General features: G+C 42.6%; 2 protein-coding genes across 3 annotated transcripts; both read right to left on the bottom strand.

The window, feature by feature from the left end:
• Positions 1-170: 170 nt before the first annotated feature.
• Positions 171-7555, bottom strand: tatdn2 (TatD DNase domain containing 2). 2 transcript variants are annotated; one of them, XM_061833036.1, is made up of 7 exons: positions 7414-7555; positions 6296-6586; positions 5776-6150; positions 3468-4418; positions 3263-3390; positions 2451-2634; positions 171-1898 (listed from the first exon to the last, which is right to left on the bottom strand). In XM_061833036.1, exons 2-7 carry the CDS (start codon positions 6575-6577, stop codon positions 1758-1760), a joined length of 2061 nt encoding a protein of 686 aa, XP_061689020.1. In that variant the 5' UTR covers positions 6578-6586; positions 7414-7555; the 3' UTR covers positions 171-1757. The 2 variants fall into 2 exon arrangements, with proteins under 2 accessions (XP_061689020.1, XP_061689021.1); XM_061833037.1 differs by having other exon boundaries at positions 7324-7519.
• Positions 7556-12732: 5177 nt separating this feature from the next.
• vhl (von Hippel-Lindau tumor suppressor) lies at positions 12733-19785 on the bottom strand. Its single transcript, XM_061833434.1, has 3 exons — positions 19350-19785; positions 16045-16167; positions 12733-15465 (listed from the first exon to the last, which is right to left on the bottom strand). Exons 1-3 carry the CDS (start codon positions 19534-19536, stop codon positions 15272-15274), a joined length of 504 nt encoding a protein of 167 aa, XP_061689418.1. The 5' UTR covers positions 19537-19785; the 3' UTR covers positions 12733-15271.
• Between the last annotated feature and the right edge of the window lie 3994 nt (positions 19786-23779).

Raw genomic sequence — 23779 nt, 5'->3', positions numbered from 1 at the left:
AGAAAAGAAAAGAAAAAAAAAGCATAAAAGTTGCAAATTGTATATGGTAAAAAAAAAAAAAAAAACGTATTCATTCTGTATTTTATTTAGAATTATAAATTCTGACTAAATGTAGAATTATATTCAGTAGTATTTCTGTATTTTATTTTATTACATTTTAGTAATATCCCTCCATCCATTTTCCAAGCCGCTTATCCTCAAAAGGTGGCATACACCTTTAACTGGTTGCCAGTCATAATATTTTTATCCCTCTTAGAAGCTGTCACCTTAGCATTGTGGAGGGGTTTGTGTGTCCAGAGTAGAGCTGATGCTCCTCCGGATTGAGAAGCCAGATAAGGTGGCTGGGGCATCTGATTCCGATGCCTCTCTGGTGAGGTGTTCCAGGTACGTCCCACCGGGAGGAGACCCCGGGGATGACCCAGGACACGTTGGATTACGTCTCTCGGATGGCCGGGGAACGCCTCGGCATCCACCTGGCGGAGCTGGATGATGACAATTTGGGAGAGGGAAATCTGCGACCCGACCTCAGATAAGCAGTAATGGATGGATGGATGGAGTTTTATAATATATAACAATCAAACAAACAAAAACCTTTCATAATTTACATCAATTTGTCATTTACTGTTTGAAACGATATTTAAAAAAAAACATTTTAATTGATCGATTTAATGGGAAAAAAGAGCTCAACAGCAGTAATGAGTTGCATGCGGGGCATCCTTGTTTACCCACCTTGCATTAGAACATTGATTTCCAACCTTTATAGAGCCAAGGCACATATTTTACGATTGAAAAATCCCACGGCACGCCAACAAAAGTAAATGTCACCAAAAATGGATCAATTATTTACTGTATTTACTTCCTGCCATCTAAAGAGGATTTTTTTTTGTTCTGTCATTGTGCCTCACTGGCATAAATAGATGAATATACATTTTTTCTTGGAATGAATGTTTTTTTTTAGCAATTACATAAAATTGGATAACTTCCCACGGCACACTAATGTACCCCGGCACACTGTTTGGATATAACTGCATTAGAATACTAACACTTGTAACATTCATTTAATCTAATTTGTTTTGAATCTCTGTGGCACATTCCTTTCAATACCAGTAACACACAGAAAAAAAAAAAGATTACGCCACACTTTGAAAGAAACATGCAAAAAGGTTTAACTTGCAGAGAAAAATTGCAAAACCTACCAAATGTACTGGGCACATTTGTGGCATCCCGAAAATGTGCTCCAACCTACATGTTGGAATTGTATCAGAAGTATTTACAAATTGATAACAGAGCACTCCTGTTTTCAGTGAGTTAGACCCATCAATGTCACTTCAAGACCTTGCCTGTTCAAAATCTAAAGCACTCAAGCTGAACTTATAAGTGGAAATGTGCTTGTCCCTCGGAGGTTCATTCCTGAAATAACTAACGTGTCTTAAACGTGTTTTGCTTGTATGCTTGATTTTAATGTAATGCTGCTTTCATGTCAGCAATGCTACATCAAAAACAAAAATGGAGAAGTACTGTATTAAATGTATTTGGCATGCTGTCAAACCAAACCAAACCAAACCAGATAAAACATGTTAAACCAAGTAAAACCAGCACAATGTAAGATGATAATTGGTTATAATGCAACAGCACAACTGACACTCAAATCCAAACATATAAAACTACTGTACTTATAACGTAAAGTAAGGAGCCACAAACAAATCAGCTCCAAGCAAGATAATTTTTCTAACATTCACCACTATTCTCTCTAGCACTCAGATGCCGTAAAGTTGAGTGGTGTTGTTTCGGATGGTGGTGAGCACGGTGGCCATGTCCACCCCCTTAAGCAAACTCAGCTCCTGCAGAGTGTGGATGCCCAGTCCTGGATGAGAAAACCTGCACAGATCTTTGTTCACCTGTTAGAACGCGACAAATATAAGAATTATGTTGCACAGTAGCTATCGTCCACGTTTAGTGTGCTAGGAGAAAACCACTTGTGAATCAAATATAAAACAATTCCCTTCACCTTTTAATGTGTATAAAATAAAGGTGACAGCAAACTCAAGTAATACGACTATATAAATGTTGATCATGCTACAGTACCACTAAGCATGAAGTACTATACTGTACCTCATTTGTAAAAGTGTAGCTAAAGTAAAACAAGAGAACTCGTGTGGTGAGACGTGGGAGCGAATCAGAATCAGAACAGATTTTCTTCAATGCGGTAAAATTCAGTTTTTACTTCATTTTGTTTTTCTTTTGTATTGTGTTATACAATAAGGTATTCTCATCAAAAACATCTCTAATACTGATGTTATAAACCACAATGCAGCCCACCTAATTCAACAAACAGAAGAACAGAAGAAGCCCCTCAATAATTGATATTTAGCAATGTTGATAATACTCAGTTTGTTATTAAACACATGAAAGCAAACGTTTACACTTTAAGGCATACAAGATACACATACCATTCTTGGCAGGAAATACGGTGCGTCTGTCTCCAACACAATGCGGTCCAGAGGAATTTTGCGGACAGCGTCTCGGGCCTCCGTTGCACTGTTATAGGTGATCAAGGCTGTGAAGCCCACATACAGGTTGGGGAACTCTTCCAGGAAAGGCCTGATCACCGGGTAGCTTTTTGTTAAGCAGTGCCTACAATCCAACATAGAAGCACAAAAGAAACAAACAAAAAAAAAATGGCAAAATTGTCCAGGAAATGGATTGTTGCAAAAAAGATGGGTGAGATTAGGTACAAACTCCAAATATTAGGAGGCTGTTTACATCCATCCAGCGCAATCACAGTGTGCTGCGGGTCTTGTATTCTAACTTCCATCCACCAATCGTTTTTTCATACCGCTTATCCTCACTTGGAGGTGCTGAAACCTAAAGTCCCAGGTATTTTGGGGCGAAAGGCATGGTACATGGCAATAATGTGAATTACACACAGGCAAGGCCGGATTGGAACCAAAATTAATTTCAAATTAAATTTTTTAAAAATCATGTGTCAACTTTTCATTGCATTTTTTTAATAAAATGAGGTTATTTTTTAATGAGACATTTTTTCTCCATTTTTTTTAATACTTAAAAATAGTGTAATAGCTTTCAACATTTTCTCATCACTTTTTGATGCGGGCAATGTATTTCACTGATTATGAGAATATGCAACAAGCCAATAATAAATAACAATAAAAAAAATGTGTAGCATGCTAACTGTGGCCCCCACTTTGGACAAATCAGGTAGTAAAATGTCAAGAGCCAGAAAGACCAAGTCAATACAAACCTGTGAATTTTGTAATCTCTGGGGACGCACTTCTTCAAAATTGTCATCAGGTCATCATCTGCATCCCTGCAGTGGATGACCAGAGGCTTGTTCATGGCCACAGCCCACTGCAGCTGCCGCTCAAACACCTGCACATCGAGAGGAGGAGCTATTCCGACTTTATTCAATTCAATTCCGATTAAGAATATGTCATTCTGACCCTTACCTCTTTTTGCTTGCGGGTACACGTGGAGTTTTTGTGGGAGTAGTCCAAACCCATCTCGCCAAAGGCCACGGCTTTTGGATGCCCCATGGCTTTCAGTATGCTCCGCTCATTGACACTGGAGTACTCGTGAGCAAAGTGTGGGTGGCACCCAAAAGCCCCCCAGACCATATCTTCATCTAGGAGACGCTCCCACAGGGCTTCCTTGGACATGAGCCGTGGGTTGCAGAAATCCGCAATACAGCCTTGAAACTCAGACGGAAAGCTGCTGCGGTAGAGACTTCGGAAGCGGCCAAAGGAGCCACGGAAGCGCAGTTTTCCGTACAGCATGTCAAGATGGCAGTGTGTGTCTATAAAGCCACAGGCGCTGTGGGGATAACTTGACCAAGGGTGTTGAGGCTCCCCCAAGGACAGTCTCGTATTAGGTGGCCTGTCATGTTGAAATGAGTAGCGCGGGGAATGGACGGAAGAGCCAGCATACGACTGTCTGCATGTGGCTGGGGGGGTGCTCTGGCTACTCTTCGAATATAGCGGCAGAGAGAAGGGGTCTGCCGAATCCACAATGCTTGAAAAGTCCAAGGCATTGCGGTTTATGGTCTTGAGATCCAGGCTGGCCGCTGCTGAAGGACTTCTGGCTTCTTGCTGCTTGTTTGAGAAAACAAATGATCTCTGTGACATGGGGAAAGAACGCAATGCCTTCAAGTCTGCACTGCATTCAGTTGGGGATGAGGAGGGAGATGTGGCACCGAAGCGATTATTCAATGGCAGGCTCAGACATTTCCAGCCGTCAGAGGACTCATCCTGAGAAGTTCCACAGCAAGACAAGGAATGTGGAATATAGTCAAGAGGAAGTGATGAGGATTCAATGTCCCGAGTTTGAGCTTCAGCTTCTGAAATAGAAGCTTTTTCTTGGGAATAATGATGACCTACAACAATTTCATCCAGCACAACACCCTGAAAGACAACAACATTGACACTGGATCACTTGAACAAATATACGCAGTTTGATTGTAAATCACATCAGCAAGACCAGGTGACCATGCAGTTTTGAATTCAAAATGGTACTGTAATACTGAAATCACAGAACCCATGAAGTACCTTAAGTTATTCAACCATCCATTCATCCATCCATCCATCCATCCATCCATTTTCTTCACCGCTTATTCTCACGAGGGTCGCGGGGAGTGGCGGAGCCTATCCCAGCTGTCAAGGGGCAGGAGGCGGGGTACACCCTGAACTGGTTTCCAGCCAATCGCAGGCCACATTGAGACAAACAGTCGCACTCACAATCACACTTAAGGGCAATTTAGAGTGTCCAATTAATGTTGCATGTTTTTGGGATGTGGGAGGAAACTGGAGTGCCCGGAGGAAACCCACGCAGGTACAGGGAGAACCTGCAAACTCCACCCGGGTCTTCAGAACCATGAGGCCAACGCTTGACCAGCTGATCCACCGTGCCGTCTATTCAACCATCCATTCATTCAATTTCTGTCCTGCTTCCTCACTAAGGTATTAGGAACTGGAGCCTTGCAGGGCTTATACGACAAACCATTCACAATTTGGAGTCTCCGAACAATCTAGTTTTTCAAATGTGGGAGGCAGCCGTGTTCTGCCAATCTGGAAATTGACAAACATTTGTGTGGGAAAAAAATTGATATCTTATTTTAAAATATAAAGACAGACCATTAGTTTTTTCTTGGCAAATACCGATTATTAGTAGTCAAAGGGGTTGATAACCGATGGAGCCGATATTACTTTGCAGTAAAAAGGACAATATTGGTTTCCATGTTTGATGCCCCGACTGACTTCAGCATATGGGCCTGTGGAGTTAAGAAGCCCTTGCGTTCCCTTCCTGCAGTGGCAGAGCTGTCCTTGAGCAACCAATTTTCGCAAATGCTCCCAAAGCACGACATCGCTGCCCAATGCACCACCCTGCGTTGTTAATTGTTTTGTATAATGGAGCCCCTTTTACATTGCCAATGAAAGACTGAATTTTAAAATTTTTGTCACCATTATTTAATAAACATCAAAGAAATAAGACAAAAAGTTACCAGCCCTTCTTTTCATTCTGTAACACCCCCTATACATAAGAGTGCCGCGGAAATAAGGTGGAAAAAAACCTTCCCTGTGAACCTGAACAGGATAATCAATATACAGTATGAAATGAATGGGTGGATGGAAATTTGTACAAACTTTTTAAAAGTAAGCTTTCGATCCATTACTCCGAAAGGGGACTCAAGGTATCCGTCTTTTATGATAAGCACTGTACAAGACAAAAAGAATCCATTTTTATTGATTCATTATGACTTACCCCTTCACCCACGTGAGACCCCGCAGAATCATTTTGGCCAACTGAAACCGCAACAGCACAACAAGTTGAGATCTGCTCCTCACTGACATCACACTTTTTTCCCAACTGTGGTGACCAGCAGCTGTTGGGTGTGAGCGAAGTCTGACTGTGTTCTTCAGATTTGATGTAAGGGCTTGCAGGGCTCAAAGACAGGCAGTTGGCGCCAGTGCTGCATTTTGTCGGCGTGCTCGTCAATCCTCTGCTGCTAAAGGCTGCAGATAATGCCATATTGTAGATTGCCTTCAAGCCTCCCTCTGGTGTCCTGTCCTTCTTAATGAATGAGTGAAAGGGAAAGGGGGATATGTCACCCTGTGTGGCCTCCAACAGATCGGTGTCCTGTGAGATGGCCAGCAGAACAAAGCTAAAAGATATTGCTAATAAAATCACGGGATTCTTCCATGACTCATTCGCAGCATTTGTACTTGGCTCCCATGACAATAAACATCTTTATTCATTAGGATGAGTTACTCCACATACTCACCTGGGATGTGAATGTTGCAAAAGACTTCTTGGTGCGCTTCCTCAGCTCGGCTTGGCTCTGCGATGCAACAGCATCTGGGAACACCTCAGCTTTCCTCTTTGGGGTGCCCGGACTCTGGTCGCCAAAGCCAACTGGTCCCAGTGAGTCTCTGTGGGGCAACTCTGCCTTAGAGAACACTTTCTTGGGCGTGAGTGTCACATTTCTTTGGTTGGCACAGAGGGGTGTGGAGAAACCTCTTTGAAGCTTTATCTTAAAAGCCACCTTATTCCTGCTGCTGTCCATCTTGGTGACCTAGATAGATAGATAGATAATTCTGACCGTAAGGGGAAATAACCATAATAATCTGTATTACAAAAAAAAACAACACACCAGTTACAAAATAAGATACAAAAAAAAAATAAATAAATCAAAGCTCAAGCCATGCAATTTAATAACTTGTATTTGTTATTGTGGTTGTAAATGTAGCATTAAGCAGATGTTTCTAATATTTTATTTAGAAAACGGGCCAAAATATTAAAATGTAAATTTGTCCTCGCTCGGATATACTATCCCAGCATACCCGTAACACAAGTGAGGATAAGGGGTGCAGAAAATGGATGAATGGTTGAAAGTAGTATGATGCAATACTGTATGTACTGCCTTTGCATTAAGTGGCGTCCACGAAAGATTAAGCCACTTTGTATGCATTCTACTTGGAGTGAAACACAACGAAAATAACCCAGCAATATATGTAATTCTTATGTGGTAATGTTGGACCTGCCAAATATATTGCAACTTGCGAAGAAGCTCGAGAGAAACTTTAAAATTCTCGGTAGTCAACTAGCATTCCGCTCTTGAACCGACTAGCGCGCTAGCTTAGCATTAGCCATCTTTGACCGCTACCTCAAGGCCGACAGTACACTCAAAAAGCATACATGACATTTTAAAACGAAAACATAAATGGCCGCACGGTACTAGTTTGAAAGGCACCCACACGAATATGAAGGTGTGTGTAAAACTAAGTTATTAAAGATATCTTCGAACGTTACCTTCTCTCGATTTAATACAATGTCGAAATGCTAATAGAATTCGGATTACAATCATATATGGCCACTCCGTTTCGGTGAGTCAATGTCTACCAGAAAGCTTGGACAGTTTTGTTTTTGTGGCGGATTTCGGAAAGGAACTTGACATGTTTTATTTCCAAATAGTGTTGTTTGGCTGCCGCGTTTTCTAACGCTAGATGGAGACAAAGTTGTGCTGGCCTCGCGATAATAGTTCATTAAAACAGGGCGACCATTTCAGTGGGATTTAGTCCTACGACTCCTACTTCAAATACTACTTCAAATACTACTAGTGCAGCGTCAAAGCAGTCAAACTCACGTTCACAATTTGAGTCTTTAATCTAGCTCCGAGGCAGCGACAAAATATGAACTACCAAGCATCAAAACGTATAGAACCCAATCACTGAAATACAGGCGCATCGCAACAAATTATAGCGTTGTTAAAAAAAGGTCTTTTATTTAAACTCGTGTGAAACTCAACGTTAGATAAACTACTGCCCCATTGCAAATGGAAATAATAATCCATCAAAGAGTCAACTGTATGAAATAACATTAACATTCTTTACTGTCATTCATCCATGCATCCATTCATTTTCCTTGCCACTTATCCTCACGAGGGTTGCGGGGAAAGCTGGAGCCTGTCCCAGCTGTCAACTTGCCGGAGGCGGGGTACACCCTGCACTGGTTGCCAGCCAATCGCAGGGCACATGGAGACAAACAGCCGCACACACAATCACACCTCGGGGCAATTTAGAGTGTCCAATTAATGTTGCATGTTTCTGGAACGTGGGAGGAAACCAGAGTGCCCGGAGAAAACCCACGCAGGCATGGGGAGAACATGCAAACTCCACACAGAAGGGTCCAGGATTGAACCCGGGACCTCAGAACTGTGAGGCCAACGCTTTACCATCTGAACTACCGTGCCGCTTAGTCATTTCATGTTAACTAAATCGTAGTCCTGAAATATTTACTGATCTCTTGCATGATTCATGATGATTCCAACCTGTGCAACTTAAGCAGCACACGATTGAAAATGTGGGACTGTTCATGGCGACGTAGTGGTTGGGACGTCTGCCTCACTGCTGAGAAATTTGAATCTCAGCTCCTGCTGTCCTGTGCAAGGTTTGAATTTACTTCGTGCTGGCTTCCTCCCACATCCCCAAAACATCCATGTTAGGTTAATTGGAGGCAGTAACGCAAGTTTGAATGATATTGAATATGTAACTGAACAAGTCCAATGCTTTATTAATTGAGAATATTTGTGGTACCATTTTTGATAGGTAGTCCTCATCTGACCAACATCTTACAACTTCTCTGCAGTCACTGAAGCACATGTTTCTGATGTGTTCTTCAAGCTTTGGGAAATTATGTGGCCTTGTTCCATGGAGTTTCGACTTGATGTAACCCCACAAGAAAAAAAATAATGTAGTCTGTGTGATCAGGTGAAAGGGGAATCCCTTCCACGGGACCACGATGACCAAACAACCAATCCGGGGGACTGCTTACCCAAGAATGCTCAAACCTCAGACGAATAACATGGGCTTGAGCAACATCCTGTTAAAAAAATGACTTGCTGTGTGTGAGCTACAGCTAAGAGTTCCGAGACACACAATACTGTACAATGTAGGTCTTGGAAACTCTGTTTGACTGGTGACCAGTCCGGGGTGTCCCAAATTCATCCACCCATTTGCACAATTTAGAGTCTTCAATCAACCGACCACACTAACCGGAGTACCCAGAGTAGTCCTACACAGGAACAGGGAGAACATGCAAAAGCCACACACGGAAGACCAGGATTTGAACCCGTCCCCAGAACTGTCGGGCAGACGTCCTAAATAGTCGCCTGCTATGGTGCCGTGCCAAATTCAGCCGCACCGAAAGACAGATTCGAACCATTAAAAGTTAGGCCTTAACTGCAAAGGTTTTCAAAAATAATGTTTAAATTGTTTTTTATTAAACTCATTAAACACAAGGCATAGGAGTGGGAAATTAAAATCCTCTCAGACTTTGGGTAATCCCAGGGCTGTTTTGTAGGTACCAAGGCAGAAATATTGATGTTTTAAAAACTCATTATTTCAAAGAACATTAAACTTGTAAAAACTATACCGAATGGATGTTACTTTATAGAGATTGATGTGAATTACTGCATCTGAGGTAGGACCAAGTCACTGCACAAACCAGTATCAAGTCTTTGCTCTCAAGTACAGACTCAAGTCCCAAATCGAGACAGGCAAATCCCGAGTCAAGCCCAAAGTTCAGATAGACAAGTGAGAAGTCAAGGTAGGCAAGTGCACAGTCAAGCCCGAAGTCCTCGACTTTGAAACTCAAAGTCAAGTCTGGAACATTGAAACACGACCTGTGACTTGTCTCAACTGAGGACTTGACTCAGGACTATCCTGTCCCGAGTTGGGACTTTACGTAGGGAGTTGAGGGCAAAGACTTGAGACTGGCATGTGCCTTGCAAAGCAATAATTTAGCGCAACGTCTGCTGCATACCAACAGACTGTTGTCTCAAAGTCTACTTCGTTAGCGAACGCCGTCTTGCGATATTTTAAAAATGAAGGGGGGCTTTGGGTCCGTCATAAAACAGATAAGCACGTGGCTCTCATTCCTGTCTAACAAGGATGTGTGTCCGGTGATGGGATTTATGCTATACGGTCGGAGATGCTGTATGGTGCAAAAAGGAAGTCAGACCAAAACTCACACGAGGAGTTTTTGTCTTCCGCCATCCAGTAGCCCCTCCTGGCATGCTCATTGAACACATTCCTGTACTGAGGCATGTTTTGAAGTGAGAGGAAATGTCTCAGTGATTAAAATTGCTGACCTACAATAAAGGGTGTATTACATAAAACTGTCATTGAGACAATTATTTTAAAAAATAAAATTTTTTTCATCTACATCTGTCTTTCAAAAAGTCAGATGTAAGCTACATTGATACGTATTGCTTGGATTTAACGTTGGTGATATGACACCATCGTTAAAGGTCAAGTGTCATGCCGATAAACATTCTAAAATAGATCTTGTAATGAAAAATACATATAACATTATTCATTTCAATGTCCATACGAAAAAATAAATATGAGCGGAGAGCGCGTCATCCATGCGCAAAGTTGCGGAAGTCTCATTGGACATCCTAGTGGTAGCCATATTGGCTGCATATCCTGCCCGTGACGTCACATGCTGTGCCACCTACTATGGGACACGGAAGCTCTTTCCTAAGAAGAGAACGTCTCACAATCGAGTGAAGTGACTGGGGGAATATTACCCTATCGTTTCGAGCCACATTTAGATGATATCCGGATCACTTCTAACTAACAACAGACTCCCAGACGGTATGTATGAGCCTGCCCGCCCGAAGCCGTGCTCAGCGGACAAGGCGCCACCAAAGCCGTCCGCCGCGGACGAGGCGCCGACAAAGCCGTGCTCAGCGCTGATGGGTACATCGACACATTTAGCACCCCCGACTTACCTACACGGATCTTTTGTTACATTGTGATTGGATTACATCCTCCCCACTCCAAAGTATTATGTTTTTTTTTTTAGCTGTATACACACCTGTCATTTGGAACCCACGAAGCTCTCGTCCTTTGCACCCGTGAAATCCATTTCTCACCACGAAGCGGGTCTTTTTGAAAAGTGTGAAGAATGAATCCATCCTCCCGAGTGTTCGAACAATATCCAGCAATACAACAAGCCGGCATTTTGGCTAACATGAAGGAACAAAGCGCAACCTTCCAGCGGGTAAAACTAGTAGAAACATACGAGCCCACCTGAGTGCACTACTGGCCTGTACGTCACTTCCTGCTTCTTCTCAAAAACAAATCGAGAGGATTTTCATGGCGGGAGTGACAGAAAAGCCATATACATCAAAATCATGTTGTGTGGTGAGAAAACGGATGGGCCCATTCCGGCTGCCTTTTTTTTTTCCCGTTAATAACATACTAAAAATCATGCATTTCATAACAGTGGACCTTTAAGAAGAGGAACATCTTTTTTTTTTTTTTATCTTGCTCCAGTCATCATTCTGGAGATGGGGTAACACGACAAGATCATTCTTTGGCCAAAACGTCATGTTGCGTAAGCATCATGATGATGATATTGGTTGGCAAAAACAGACGCAGTGTAAGAAGCTCTCCAGACTTACTGAGCTCACCTGAAACGACTCATGTCGTAGCTTTTTTGACTTTAGTGCGGCATGATTATCCCTGGTCTTTCTGCTCTGGGCTCACTCGCTCACAGAGAAAATGTGTTGTGTTACTGAGTCGTCTAGCAACACCATTTGCAACATTACCGCTGCAAACTCAAGTGCACGCTAACGCGGGCTATCGACAGCCATTCATCGATTTTGTGAAATGCTTGCCCTCATTAGAGAGTACTAAAGGTGATGCAGCTGACTTTGGGTCCACCCTGGCTTGGCGTGAATGTCAACAAACATCCATTCCCATTCATACATATGCGCAATTTCTGATAAATCTTACGATCCGAGGTTTTGGAATGTGGGAGGAAACTGGAGCACTGAGAGAAAACCCACACGAGATCGCATAACAGAAGGAATTCAAATCCCCAGTGTACTGTAGCTCTGGTGACGAAAGGGCCCCAGGTTTTACCCTGATTTGCTTTCCCAAACGGGCGGGTGGAGTGAATGAGCGTTTGTATCCTTTCGCTAGAGTGGCTGAGCAACGCAATTTACTCAACGGCTCCCAAAGCAGTACAAAGCTGCCCAGAGCACCGCCCTGTCATTAATTGTTTGTTTACATGAGCCCCTTTTACACGGCCAATAAAAAAGTAAGGATTATTCTGCTTGTTACCCCCTGCTGCTATTCTTTATAAACATCCGAGATATGGAGTGATTTGGACTCAAACTTTTTGTTATGGTTCAGCAATACCCACGTTTAACATTTTAGCCAGAAGTCCAAAAAGTATGTCCGGCACAAACACAACACTGCTGTTCACCAAATAATTTTCTTTAGCTGGAACGGGGGCCTAGAAGGAATTATGATACACTCTAAATTGCTCATAGGTGTGATTGTGAGTGCAACTGTTGTCTGTCTCCATGTGCCCTGCGATTGGCTGGCAACCAGTTCAGGGTGTACTCAGTCTCCTGCCCGCTGACAGCTGGGATAGGCTCCAGCACTCCCACGACCCTTGTGAGGATAAGCAGCTCAGATAGATAGATAGGTTCCAGTCTACAACAAAGCTTTTTTGAGATAGATAGATCAAGTAAATGGGTTCCAGTCTACAACAAAGCTTTTTTTTTTAAGATAGATAGATAGATAGATAGATAGATAGATAAGTTGTACAGGTTATAGGTCACATTAATGGTAGAAATGTTTTGAAATGGCTTCTTGGTCTGATTTTTTTCTAGCATCACAAAAACATCACATTCAAACAAGGGTGTGTTGACATTTTATATGCAGTGTTACTACCTTAATACAAAATACTCATATTTCCCAAAAATACACAATAACCCATAATGACCACATGAAAAAGCAATTTTATAATACAAAATTAAGACATCTCGTGTATGAAAGTGCACACATAATTTCCTTTTCTTCTTTAATAATTGATGGCCATTTGTTAGCAGGTAGAGCCTAAAACCTTATTTTTTTTTTAAATAATGGGCATTTCTCTTTGCAGCACCTCTCAACCTCAATCATGTTGTATGATGAGGGTCAGTGACGGTGACAGTGTTGAGCCATTTTCCTATCTCTGGAGAGCTGTTTGAAATCAATTTTCAAGTACCTGTCCGGTATGGGTTCTGCTTGGAAAACAAAACATGAACCCATTCCATTTTGCAACATAAAATGGTGGAAAAGGAAAGCACTGTTCAAACTTTCAGGATGCACTATACAATCATCCATCCATTTTTCTTCACCGCTTATCCTCACGAGGCACGCGGGGAGTACTGGAGCCTATCCCAGCTGTCAACGGGCAGGAGGCGGGGTACACCCTGAACTGGTTGCCAGCCAATCGCAGGGCACATAGAGACAAATAAGTACAGTATTCACACTCACAATCAAACCTAGGGGCAATTTAGATTGTCCAATTATTGTTGCATGTTTTGAGATGTGGGAGGAAACCGGAGTGCCCGGGGGAAACCCACGCAGGCACATGGAGAACATGCAAACTCCACACAGACGAGCACGGGATTGAATCCGGGACCTCGGAACTGTGAGGCTAAGGCTTTACTAGTTGATCCACCGTGCCTGTCACCGAAGTAAAACCGAAAAATTCAAACGCCACATCAGAAAGCTGGAGCCCGGATTTAAATCCACAGTCTCTAAACCGGGAGGATGCTTTGATAGGCTCATTATGGTCTGGTCACACGATCACAAGAGGTGCTACTGTAATACTGCACGTACACTAGTTCATGCAATGTAATATCGTTATTTGAGAGCAATTGACCACCAGTCCGTCTGAGACCTTGACTCGGTCCAGACCCGAACTGCAGTCCACCACTTGAAGACACCTGATTTAAACCTGCAGTTTGTAACTATTTTTTGAGGGATACATTTTTAAAGACCTTTTGACTCAAGCCACCCCTTGAGATGTCACAATGCTGATTAATGCACCACAGACATCTTCCCGTCTTTGTCTATATTTTTTTTTACTTACTCACTGAACGCCTGCTTAATTTCCCAAATGGCACACCGAAAATAACGTAGCGGAAATGATGCCATCGAAATGACACCTTTTACAGAGCAATGGAAAGAGCGCAGCGTTTTGTTTTTTTTGTGAAAAGCTCAATGACTTTGCATTTCTGGAGCAGAAAATAATCATACAATAATGACTGTGTCAACAAAAAAAAAAAACAATAAAAGTGGCCACAAACATACAAAAGCTACTTTTTCAGAGGACCAACAAAGCGCCTGACATAAAATAAAAAAATGCAGCACTGTCCGACCAATGCATGGACAAAACGCAGCAAGAATCGTACGTTTCCAACAGCTTCGTCTTCCGGAGAATCCGTATTGCTTCCTCACTTTCTGTCCTTCGAAACAGAACAAAAACGTTGTGGAATGTTGTAGAATCATCACATAAATCCACTCTGAAGTGAGTTTGTTGTTGTAATACTGAATTCCAGCCTCAGGGGCGACAGAATTTACATATGATAAAGGCTTGACTTGTTTTGCTTTTTCTTTGGCTTTTTTCAAAATATCTTGCTCTGATGGTGCGACAGCAGGGTCCGACTGATAATAATAAAAAAAAAGAGGAAAATGACAACCATACTATTGGAAAAGGAAATTATTCCAACGTTAACAGGAGCATAGCACAAATAATTAGGCAAAAGGCCAGCAGACGTTGATACATAATGAGCTGATGATGGTTTAATGATGTCTTTGTTCCCCATGGGAGGATTTGTTTTGAAATATTAACAAAAAGAGGTCTAGCTGCATCCTGGGATGGATTGTGTTTGGCTTTAGAGCTGAATTTGATTTGGAATTATAATGTACACAACAGGTCAAATTCGTTCCATAGTTCTTGTTTGTCACTCTTCTGGGTTAGGGAGGACAGCTTCTGTCTTTGGATGTCGATCTCTAACGATTGGCATCTTGCTTGTGAAGATCCGGACTGACTGACCGGTGCCGGGTTCTCAGTGAGAGAGAACCTCTGAAGATCAAGACTCGCACAGCATCTTTTGAAGCGTACATCCTACTTGGGAAGCACCACATTTGTCACGAAGGCACATATGTAAAATGGACCGATGAAAAAAATGCAGCATCACCAACAGAGCCCACATTCCTCCTGCCGAGAGGAAATCGAGCTGACAAACGGCAACAAATTACTTAAGTAGGATCTTGAGTCTTAATGAAAGGTGGAGGTTTCTGTAGCAGCTGTTTGAACAATTCAAGGATGAAAAAGAAAAAAATTCAGTCTTTGTCTGCTTGCCTTGTTGCTAAGCTACAGTCGAAGAGTCCGGGAGCGATACAAATCACTCCCCTTGGCCCTGGATTCTGTCGAGTAGGTGGCGCTCTACGCGTTGATTCAACCGCCGTAGACTTTTCAATAAAGTGGGCGGGTCTTCCAGCTCCTCGATGAGGCAGCGCGCTATTTCCAAACTTCTGTAGTCCTCGGGCCGTACCAGGCGGCGAATCACCTGAAGGGCGCGCTCCTTGAGGCTGTAAACTGTGAAGCCATGCGAGTTTAAGTTTGCGGGGAAACTGGAATCATTTACATTTTCTCATTTTGACATGGGCAATATCGCCTTAAAATTAAATATTCCATTTATAAAAAGATTAGATTTCTGATTTTATTCGTAAAAGAAGAGAAAAATCTAATGAGTATTAGAATCACGTTTCGACTTTGTTTTAGGAATTGGACTAATTTCTCCTGAGAACAAAAAAAGCTTATGACACTGATTAATCTAGCAGCCTTTTGTCAGGTTAGGAATATAACATTAATTTGACAATTGTTTTCACAAAACACCGAAAAATATAAAATTATTTGTACATTAAACATGCTAACAATAGATTTTTCGCAATCAATTACAAAACCTGTAAATTGAATTTTCGGCCCTTTCCCCCCCCCCCCAAGTGTTAGATCAGGCACGGTTTAAGTGCTGGATGCATTTTAAAAACAAATCATGGTACCCAAAACCGAGTTCGTAAAAATCCAAACGTCTTGAATAAAACCACACAATATTTAAAAAATAATTGAAGCAAACTCATGGAGGCAACAGTGTATACAGTATGCGGTGTAACTTACCTGGCAGAGTAATATTTACAAATGCAGCACTTCCACCATCTGCCAGAGCGGGAAGGAACAGCTCTTTGTTGTTCACCCTCAACAGGTCGTCGCTCTCAACATCTTTGAACATCCACGGGTGGCCTAGGGGTGGGAGGAATCATCAGGTGTGCAGGGAGAAGTTATCCTTTTATACGCTCTAAACCAGGGGGGGCCTTTTTTTTTTACCCCAAGATCTACTTTTCAAGAAGCCAGGCTGTTGCGAGCTACCGACCATAGGGGGTGATGAAGATGCTCACAAACCTTGTTAAGGTTAATGTCATGTTGCCTCCTATATTTAAAATACAGAATAAGCTTTTTGTGCACTCTATTGTCTGCTTTCATCCTGGATCAGGCTGTGCCAAGGTGGAATTTTAACACCACACACACACCATCTCATCCTGCACTTTCTACTTTGGCTTCAGACCAGATTTTTCCCACTCGGAAAAGAGAAAATCTCGTTCAGTTTCACCACTTTTTCTTCGACTATTCACATACTCCGACAGTCATTGCATCTTAAAACAACAGCATTTATTTTTTAACTTTTTCCATTAATGTCGAAAGTAAACATAAGCCGCATGTCGAGCTCGTCCTTGCTCTACGTTGCCCTGACTGTGTTGCGAACTAAAGCAGCGGTGGTGGACGCTGTTATTATAAAACACATTGATGGGCTGCGTAAGTACTGTAACATTTGTAATTATGAGTATACATCTTTAAGAGCGGGGGTGGGGGGTGGGTGAAAGGTAAACTAGGAAAAAGAATGTGGGTTGTTAGGGAAAGTTCCGTGTACTGCTAAAAGAAACCAGCGTCGTCTTCTTTTTTTTATTTTTCCAGTACGTATGTGAATTGTGCCATTGAATGTAACAACCAGTCATCCCTCACTCATTGAATCATATTACAAAATGCCAGAAACTGAATAGCTGGATGTTATACTTTCAATATGCATTGGATTCTTTTTTTTTTTTTTGCACTCGCAACGCAGGATACCTGCAAAGAGACTGCATCTGAGGTCCAAAATTGCGCACGCACGCAGTTTAGAGGGAACATTGGCTGAGGTTTTGTTTTTTTTTGACACGCTATCCGGCAATTAACCAAGACTTCCTCGCGATTGACGCATTGAGCACCCCTGCTCTAAATAATGTGTCTTTCTACATTTATCTTCATCAACAACGGATACTTCCAGGTAGAATAATAACATGCTCTTACACGATATGGCAAAAAGTACAATAAACTGTGTATCCACCAGTCACTTCATACAACAGAACCCAGTGATACCTGAATTTAAGAGTACTCCAATTTATGATTAAGGTTTGAGCCTTCGCTTGGCCGATTTTACCGCTTAGTTTTGTGAGACAAAATGTGAGGTACAAGCAACATTGGCTATACTCCACTGAAATTTTAAAAAAAACCTGATTATTCAAAGTACTGTCTTCTTTTTTTTCTTTCGGCTTGTCCCGTTAGGGGTCGCCACAGCGTGTCATCTTTTTCCATCCAACCCTATCTCGTGCATCCTCCTCTCCAACACCCACTGTGCTCATGTCCTACTTCATCACATCTATCAACCTTTTCTTTGGTCCTCCTGTCGCTCTTTTGCCTGGCAGCTCCATCCTCAGCACCCTTCTACCAATATACTCACTCACTCGCGTCTGGACATGTCCAAACCATCGAAGTCTGCTCTCTCTAACCTTGTCTCCAAAACGCGCAACTTTGGCTATCCCTCTTATGACCTCATTTCTAATCGTATCCAACCTGCTCACTCCGAGCGAGAACCTCAACATCTTCATTTCTGCCACCTCCAGTTCTGGTTCCTGTTGTTTCTTCAGTGCCACCGTCTCTAATCTGTACATCATGGCCAGCCTCACCACTGTTTTATAAACTTTGCCCTTCATCCTAGCAGAGACCCATATGTCACACAGAACACCAGACACCTTCCGCCAACTGTTTCATCCCGCTTGGAAACAAATTGGAGCAGTTTCGTTCACGTCGAAGCTGCCCGGCCCAAGTTAGCCTAGCTTAGACCGCTAACAACAAAACGCATTTAATGACGAGGAAAACATCAAACGCGAGTATCTACACGTCCTGCAACAAGGATAGTGAAAACTCATAAGAAGTTGGGCGAGTGGAAACTTAAACTTGCGTATCGGCCTAGTATTCCTTAGCTTAGCTTGCTAAGAACGAGACGCGTTTGTGATCAATTTGTGGATGTTGAAGACACATCGAGCGTGAGTAACTTCATAACTTGTACAACAAGGGCCATGAGCACTTATAAGAAATATAACAAGTCTTATCTTAGTTCATCTCAGTACCCAAATTGGTGCCATACCGTTCGCATTGAAGCTGGTCGGCCTAAGTTAGCCTAGCCCGCTAACAACATGATCTACGTAGAGTATACAATAAGGACCAAATATCAAACGTGGACTCAACCTTCAACTACTACAGTGAGGGCCATTGTGGTTTGAATCCCTTCCATCCACATATCTTTTAAATCGCCATATCCTTTATATTTTCACACAGGTAGTATATGAATTGTGTATCTTATGTGCTGACTTTATTTGATTGCTTCTTCTTTTTGACTATCTGCTGCCCATTGGGAAGCACAATATTGTGTTACCTGTCGGCATGTCCCAAGCCCGGATAAATGCAGAGGGTCGCGGTCAGGAAGGGGATCCGGCGTAAAGCTGTGCCAAACATATGTGAGCGATTATTCAAAGTACTGTAATGTGGTCAAATGTGACCAAGGAAAACCTGGACAGCTGCCGATTGACTTTCACTAGATTAACGAATGAAACAAACACAAGAATACAAAATGACAACTTTTACAGCAGGCTGCTGTGTGCCACAGCTCTAACCCAAACGCTCACTTGTACACTATCCGGCCCACCCAACACAAACTCCAGAAGTCACTCACTCAAGAGGCCACGTGCCTTAAAATGCACACGTCCAATAAAATATTACAGTTGTCTGTAGACCAATTACACTTTAGAAAAAAATGTTTACTTAATTACATTCCCTGATCACACAATGCACTTGCATTTGACCTTAACAACAAAAGGAAACATAGTGTGTTCTTTTTTTTTTTTTTTATGCTTTCAGATGAAGTCAATTTCATAGAAAATCATCATCCAGTATTGTAGATATTTTTTGTGAGAACTTTGTCTGATGGTAAATCGTGATTTTTCTACGTAATGTGTGCGCGCCGGACTATAGTTTGAGAAGCACTGAGTTTTTCCCCACACAGTCCTAACCTGACCTAACTTTGCCCACTGCTGTGAAAGCGGAAACCTTACCCACGTAGGTGTTCATGATTCGTCCCGTTCTCGGCTGCAAGTCGTTGTACGGCCGTGGCTCCCCGCGGTAATCAATCCACAGTGGCCGCACGACTCGAGGGCTGCGGTTGCAGAACACGAGACTCATGGGAATGCGGCTGTGTAGGGAGCGAACCAGGGGCAGAGCCGGATCCCCATCTTGCGACATCGGGGCTGTTAGCAAACTAGCGCCAAGGCTAGCGACTGCAGTACACGGAGTCGCGTGTAAAAACGCGAACTAGACTCCAAACGTTTATCAGAACAAAAACTGTAAGCGTGCTACTAAGTTGTGTCTTTTAAGACGATAACATGACCACCACAAAAAAAAAAAAAATGCTTCTGCCTCGACTTGTTCGTTTACAAGTTTCAAGTTTCCGGTCGGGAGTCACGTGACACCACCACCAGCGTTGGAACGTGACGTCAGTGAGAGGGCGACTGCTGAATGGATAGCATTTAGCCAGTAATGTTTTAATTTTATTCTGGATATTCTTTATACACAGAACAATATTTGGGGGCTTTTCAACCAACACCTCTTTTCCTTTAATTTATCTCCCTTCATAATGCGACAACCTTAGAAAGAATCTGAAATTTATTGATAGTTCGTGACCTCCCTAACATTTGATGTTACATATTTAATCATTGCTTTTTCTTTTGGTCCATTCTTTAAAGGCATTCAATATACTTTACTATATATTTATTCAAGCTGTCGCAAATAAGTTTGTATTACTTTACTGCATGTAATTTCTACCCTATCTGTTACAGCTCTCACGTACCTCCGTACAGGGCACTTAACAGGGCCTCCTGAAGTCACGTCACCCCACTGTTGCTAACCTCAGACAAACATTAGACAAAATGGCGTCGCAGGAAGAAAAGTCGAGAGCGAAATTTTCCGATTTACCAGCTGATTTTTCACTCGCATTCTTACCGAATAGTGAAATATCGTTGAAGAGCAGACAGCAGGGCTTCAAGTATTTCAGCGAGGGGTATTTCAATGGTATTTCCATGCATATCAACGGAGAAACCGTTGATATTAGCGCGAGATCTTTCCGGAGTCAGAGAAAGACCGAGAAGCCACATAATATAATATATTATAACCCAAAGACGAATTCGACATTGACAGTTTCCTATTTTGGTGTTACCTATCACACTTGTGTGCAGAATCTGTATGTGTATCTGTCTAGCCGTTTGTGAACCGCCGTATGAAGGAAAAGAAGAAGGCGAGGCTTGATTTACGAGTTGTTTGTTTTGTTTTCTTTGTGTAACGTCACGCGCTCCCCTCAATAATTATTCTTGAATTAGTCCCGACCGAGTACGACAATCACTACTTTAGTGTCCTCAAACATCCTTCCTTCAGTCTTGGTGTCTCGGTGCACGTCGAAGGCTTTTAGGACTCGCTAGTCCGGTTTAGCTTAGCTCGCTAGCAGCCAACAAAGAGACACATTTGTGCAGTCAGGTCCTCGCAAAGTATCACTCAACACAGATCAAGTGTGTCAATCATTCACACGTAGCTATGTTATGCAAGCGAAGAACTGCTAAATCATTTATATGAGACATGTATTGAAAATCAAAAATTGGGCTTACCTTCGTGCAAACATAGTCCGGTTTAGCTTAGCTCGGTAGCCGCCGAATAGAGACACGTTTGTGCAGTCACATCATCGCAAAATATCGCTCAACACAGATCAAGTGTGTCAATCATTCAGACTTAGCTATGTTATAAGCGAAGAACTGCTAATTCATTTATATGAGACATGTATTGAAAATCAAATATAGGGCTTACCTTGGTGCAAACATATCTGTTCCAGTTGATTTTAGATGGATTAAGTTGATCATACGATCTTCCTCAAAGTTTGATCCATCGAAGACATTTTTCGTACTCGGTCTTCTGTTCTGGTTGATTTTAGATGGATTCAGTTGATCATACGATCTTCCACAAAGTTTGATCCATCGAAGACATTTTTCGTACTCGGTCTTCGGTTTTGGAAAGGGTACTAATTGAACTCCACCAACTAGCCTATCAGGATACCTGTCGTCACTATTACAAAGGCCATGACTGCACCTTTTAACAATATCTATTGTTAAGGATCCCTAAGACGTGATAAAACGCAAACAAAAGCTCTACTGAACCATGCGACTTTGTCCGAGGTTATGGCGAACGACAACAAGGGGCGTGGTTTATGCACATCTCTGGCTTCTCCGTAGAAATTGCATAGGGCGCGTCGTTGACCAATCAGAGGCCAGAGAGCTGCATAAACCACGCCCTCTTTTTTGCGTCCGCCGTTCCCTCAGACAACGTTGCATGGTCCAGAATAGCTTTTGTTAGCGTTTTATCGTGTATTTGGGTTCTTTAACAATACATATGGTGAAGAGGTGTAGTCACGGACTTTGTAATAGTGACGACAGGTATCCTGAAAGGCTAGTTGTTGGAGTTCAATTCGTACCCTTTCCAAAACCGAAGACCCAGTACGAAAAATGTCTTCGATGGATCAAACTTTGTGGAAGATCGGATGATCAACTGAATCCATCTAAAATCAACCGGAACAGATATGTTTGCACGAAGGTAAGCCCTATATTTGATTTTCAATACATCTCTCATATAAATAAATTTGCAGTTCTTCGCTTGCATAACAAAGCTACGTGTGAATGATTGACACACTTGATCTGTGTTGAGCGATATTTTGCGATGATCTGACTGCACAAACGTGTCTCTGTTGGGCGGCTCCCGAGCTAAGCTAAACCGGACTACTGAGTCCTAAAAGCCTTCGACGTACACCGAGAGACCAAGACTGAAGGAAGGATGTTTGAGGACACTATAAAGTAGTGATTGTCGTACTCGGTCGGGACTTACGTAGGTTCGGCACTAATTCAACAATAATTATTGAGGGGAGCGCGTGACGTTACACAAAGAAAACGAGACAAACAACTCAACTCAAACAAACTCAAATCAAGCCTCGCTTTCTTTTCCTTCATACGGCGGTTCACAAACGGCTATACAGATACATATACAGATTCTGCACACAAGTGTGATATGTAACACGAAAATAGGAAACTGTCAATGACGAATTCGTCTTTGGGTTATAATATATTATATTATGTGGCTTCTCAGTCTTCCTCTGACTCCGGAAAGATCTCGCGCTAATATCAATGATTTCTCCGTCGATATGCATGTAAATACCATTGAAATACCCCTCGCTGAAATACTTGAAGCCCTGCTGTTTGCTCTTCAACGATATTTCACTATTCGCTAAGAATGCGAGTGAGAAATCAGCTGGTAAATCGGACAATTTCGCTCTAGTCTTTTCTTCCTGCGCCGCCATTTTTGCTAATTGTTTGTCTGAGGTTAGCACACGTGGGGTGACGTAACTTCAGGAGGCGTGGTTAAGTGCCCTGTACGGAGGGGTCAATTGGATATTATTATTTGTCATAACAATAAAAACACCAATTTGCTTGCTATTTTTTTGGCTTTTAAAAAATATTATGCAAATATGACCTGGGCGACTAAGTTACTACCATAATTAGCTTATGTAAGTTACTCATTGAAATGAAGTATTGAAAAAAAGAAAGCCGGTAAATAATAAAAACAAACTCATTCAGCGTGTCTGCAAAAGTGAAATTAATTGAAGACAAACAGTGATTTAAAAAATGGACATTTGTGGGCATCAAAATTATTATAATTATTACAGAATTATTATTTATGTCATGATCCTGCCGCTTCAACACGAGCTGTGCGGGTGCCCGCGCGGCTGCGCTAATTGGGAGGCACACACCTGCGCCTCATGCGGGCTGATCATCCCCCGTATATATAGGACCCGGTGACGACTGGTCCTCTGCCAGTTCGTTGAGCTTTATGTCCCGTTCCAGCACTCTCGTATCCCTGATTGAACCTGTGTGTACCGACCTTCGTCCGTTCTCCGACCAACCTTGCAAGCCTGACTCCTTGATCCTTCTGCCTGCGTTGATTGTTTCCCCGTGTACCGACTACTGCCTACCCACTCATCTGCTCTCTTCGCCCGACGCCCCAACTACCGCTGCTGCACCGGACTGCCTGCTCGATCCCCGACCTCTGCATACAATAAACGTTTCTCTTCTTGAACTACCTTGCGTCTTCCGAGTTCCTGCATTTGGGTCCTACCTCTCGTTCCGATGGTACGTGACAGAACGAACTGGCCATCACAGGACCCAGCAGGAAAGACCCGGCGTCGCCGGGACCGACGCAAGGTAGACCGTCTGCCGGAGGACCAAGCCTGTCCAATCCGGGTAGGCTCCCTGACGTCCTCCACTTCCGTGTCTTACGCTCCGCCAGCGAGGTATGAATACGTCCCGAACACGACCCGTCCGGCTCCTCATATTCTTCTGGACTCTGACTTTTCGGAATATGAGGAGGACCACGATTTGTTTGACCGGCTGCCTGAGTA

Source organism: Syngnathoides biaculeatus, chromosome 10, assembly GCF_019802595.1.
Source record: "Syngnathoides biaculeatus isolate LvHL_M chromosome 10, ASM1980259v1, whole genome shotgun sequence".
Taxonomy (NCBI): domain Eukaryota; kingdom Metazoa; phylum Chordata; class Actinopteri; order Syngnathiformes; family Syngnathidae; genus Syngnathoides; species Syngnathoides biaculeatus.
This window is presented reverse-complemented; position numbering and strand designations above follow the sequence as displayed.

Bases quoted from the DNA above. Each gene is read 5' to 3' on its own strand.
- tatdn2 (XM_061833036.1), bottom strand. From the start codon at position 6,577: ATGGACAGCAGCAGGAATAAGGTGGCTTTTAAGATAAAGCTTCAAAGA. The intron at 6,151-6,295 runs GTGAGTATGTGG...GCCATCTCACAG, and splicing joins TTGCAACATTCACATCCCAG to GACACCGATCTGTTGGAGGC. The intron at 3,391-3,467 runs GTAAGGGTCAGA...CTCGATGTGCAG, and splicing joins GTACCCGCAAGCAAAAAGAG to GTGTTTGAGCGGCAGCTGCA.
- vhl (XM_061833434.1), bottom strand. From the start codon at position 19,536: ATGTCGCAAGATGGGGATCCGGCTCTGCCCCTGGTTCGCTCCCTACAC. The intron at 16,168-19,349 runs GTAAGGTTTCCG...TCCCACCCCTAG, and splicing joins AATCATGAACACCTACGTGG to GCCACCCGTGGATGTTCAAA. The intron at 15,466-16,044 runs GTAAGTTACACC...ATGGCTTCACAG, and splicing joins TGTAAATATTACTCTGCCAG to TTTACAGCCTCAAGGAGCGC.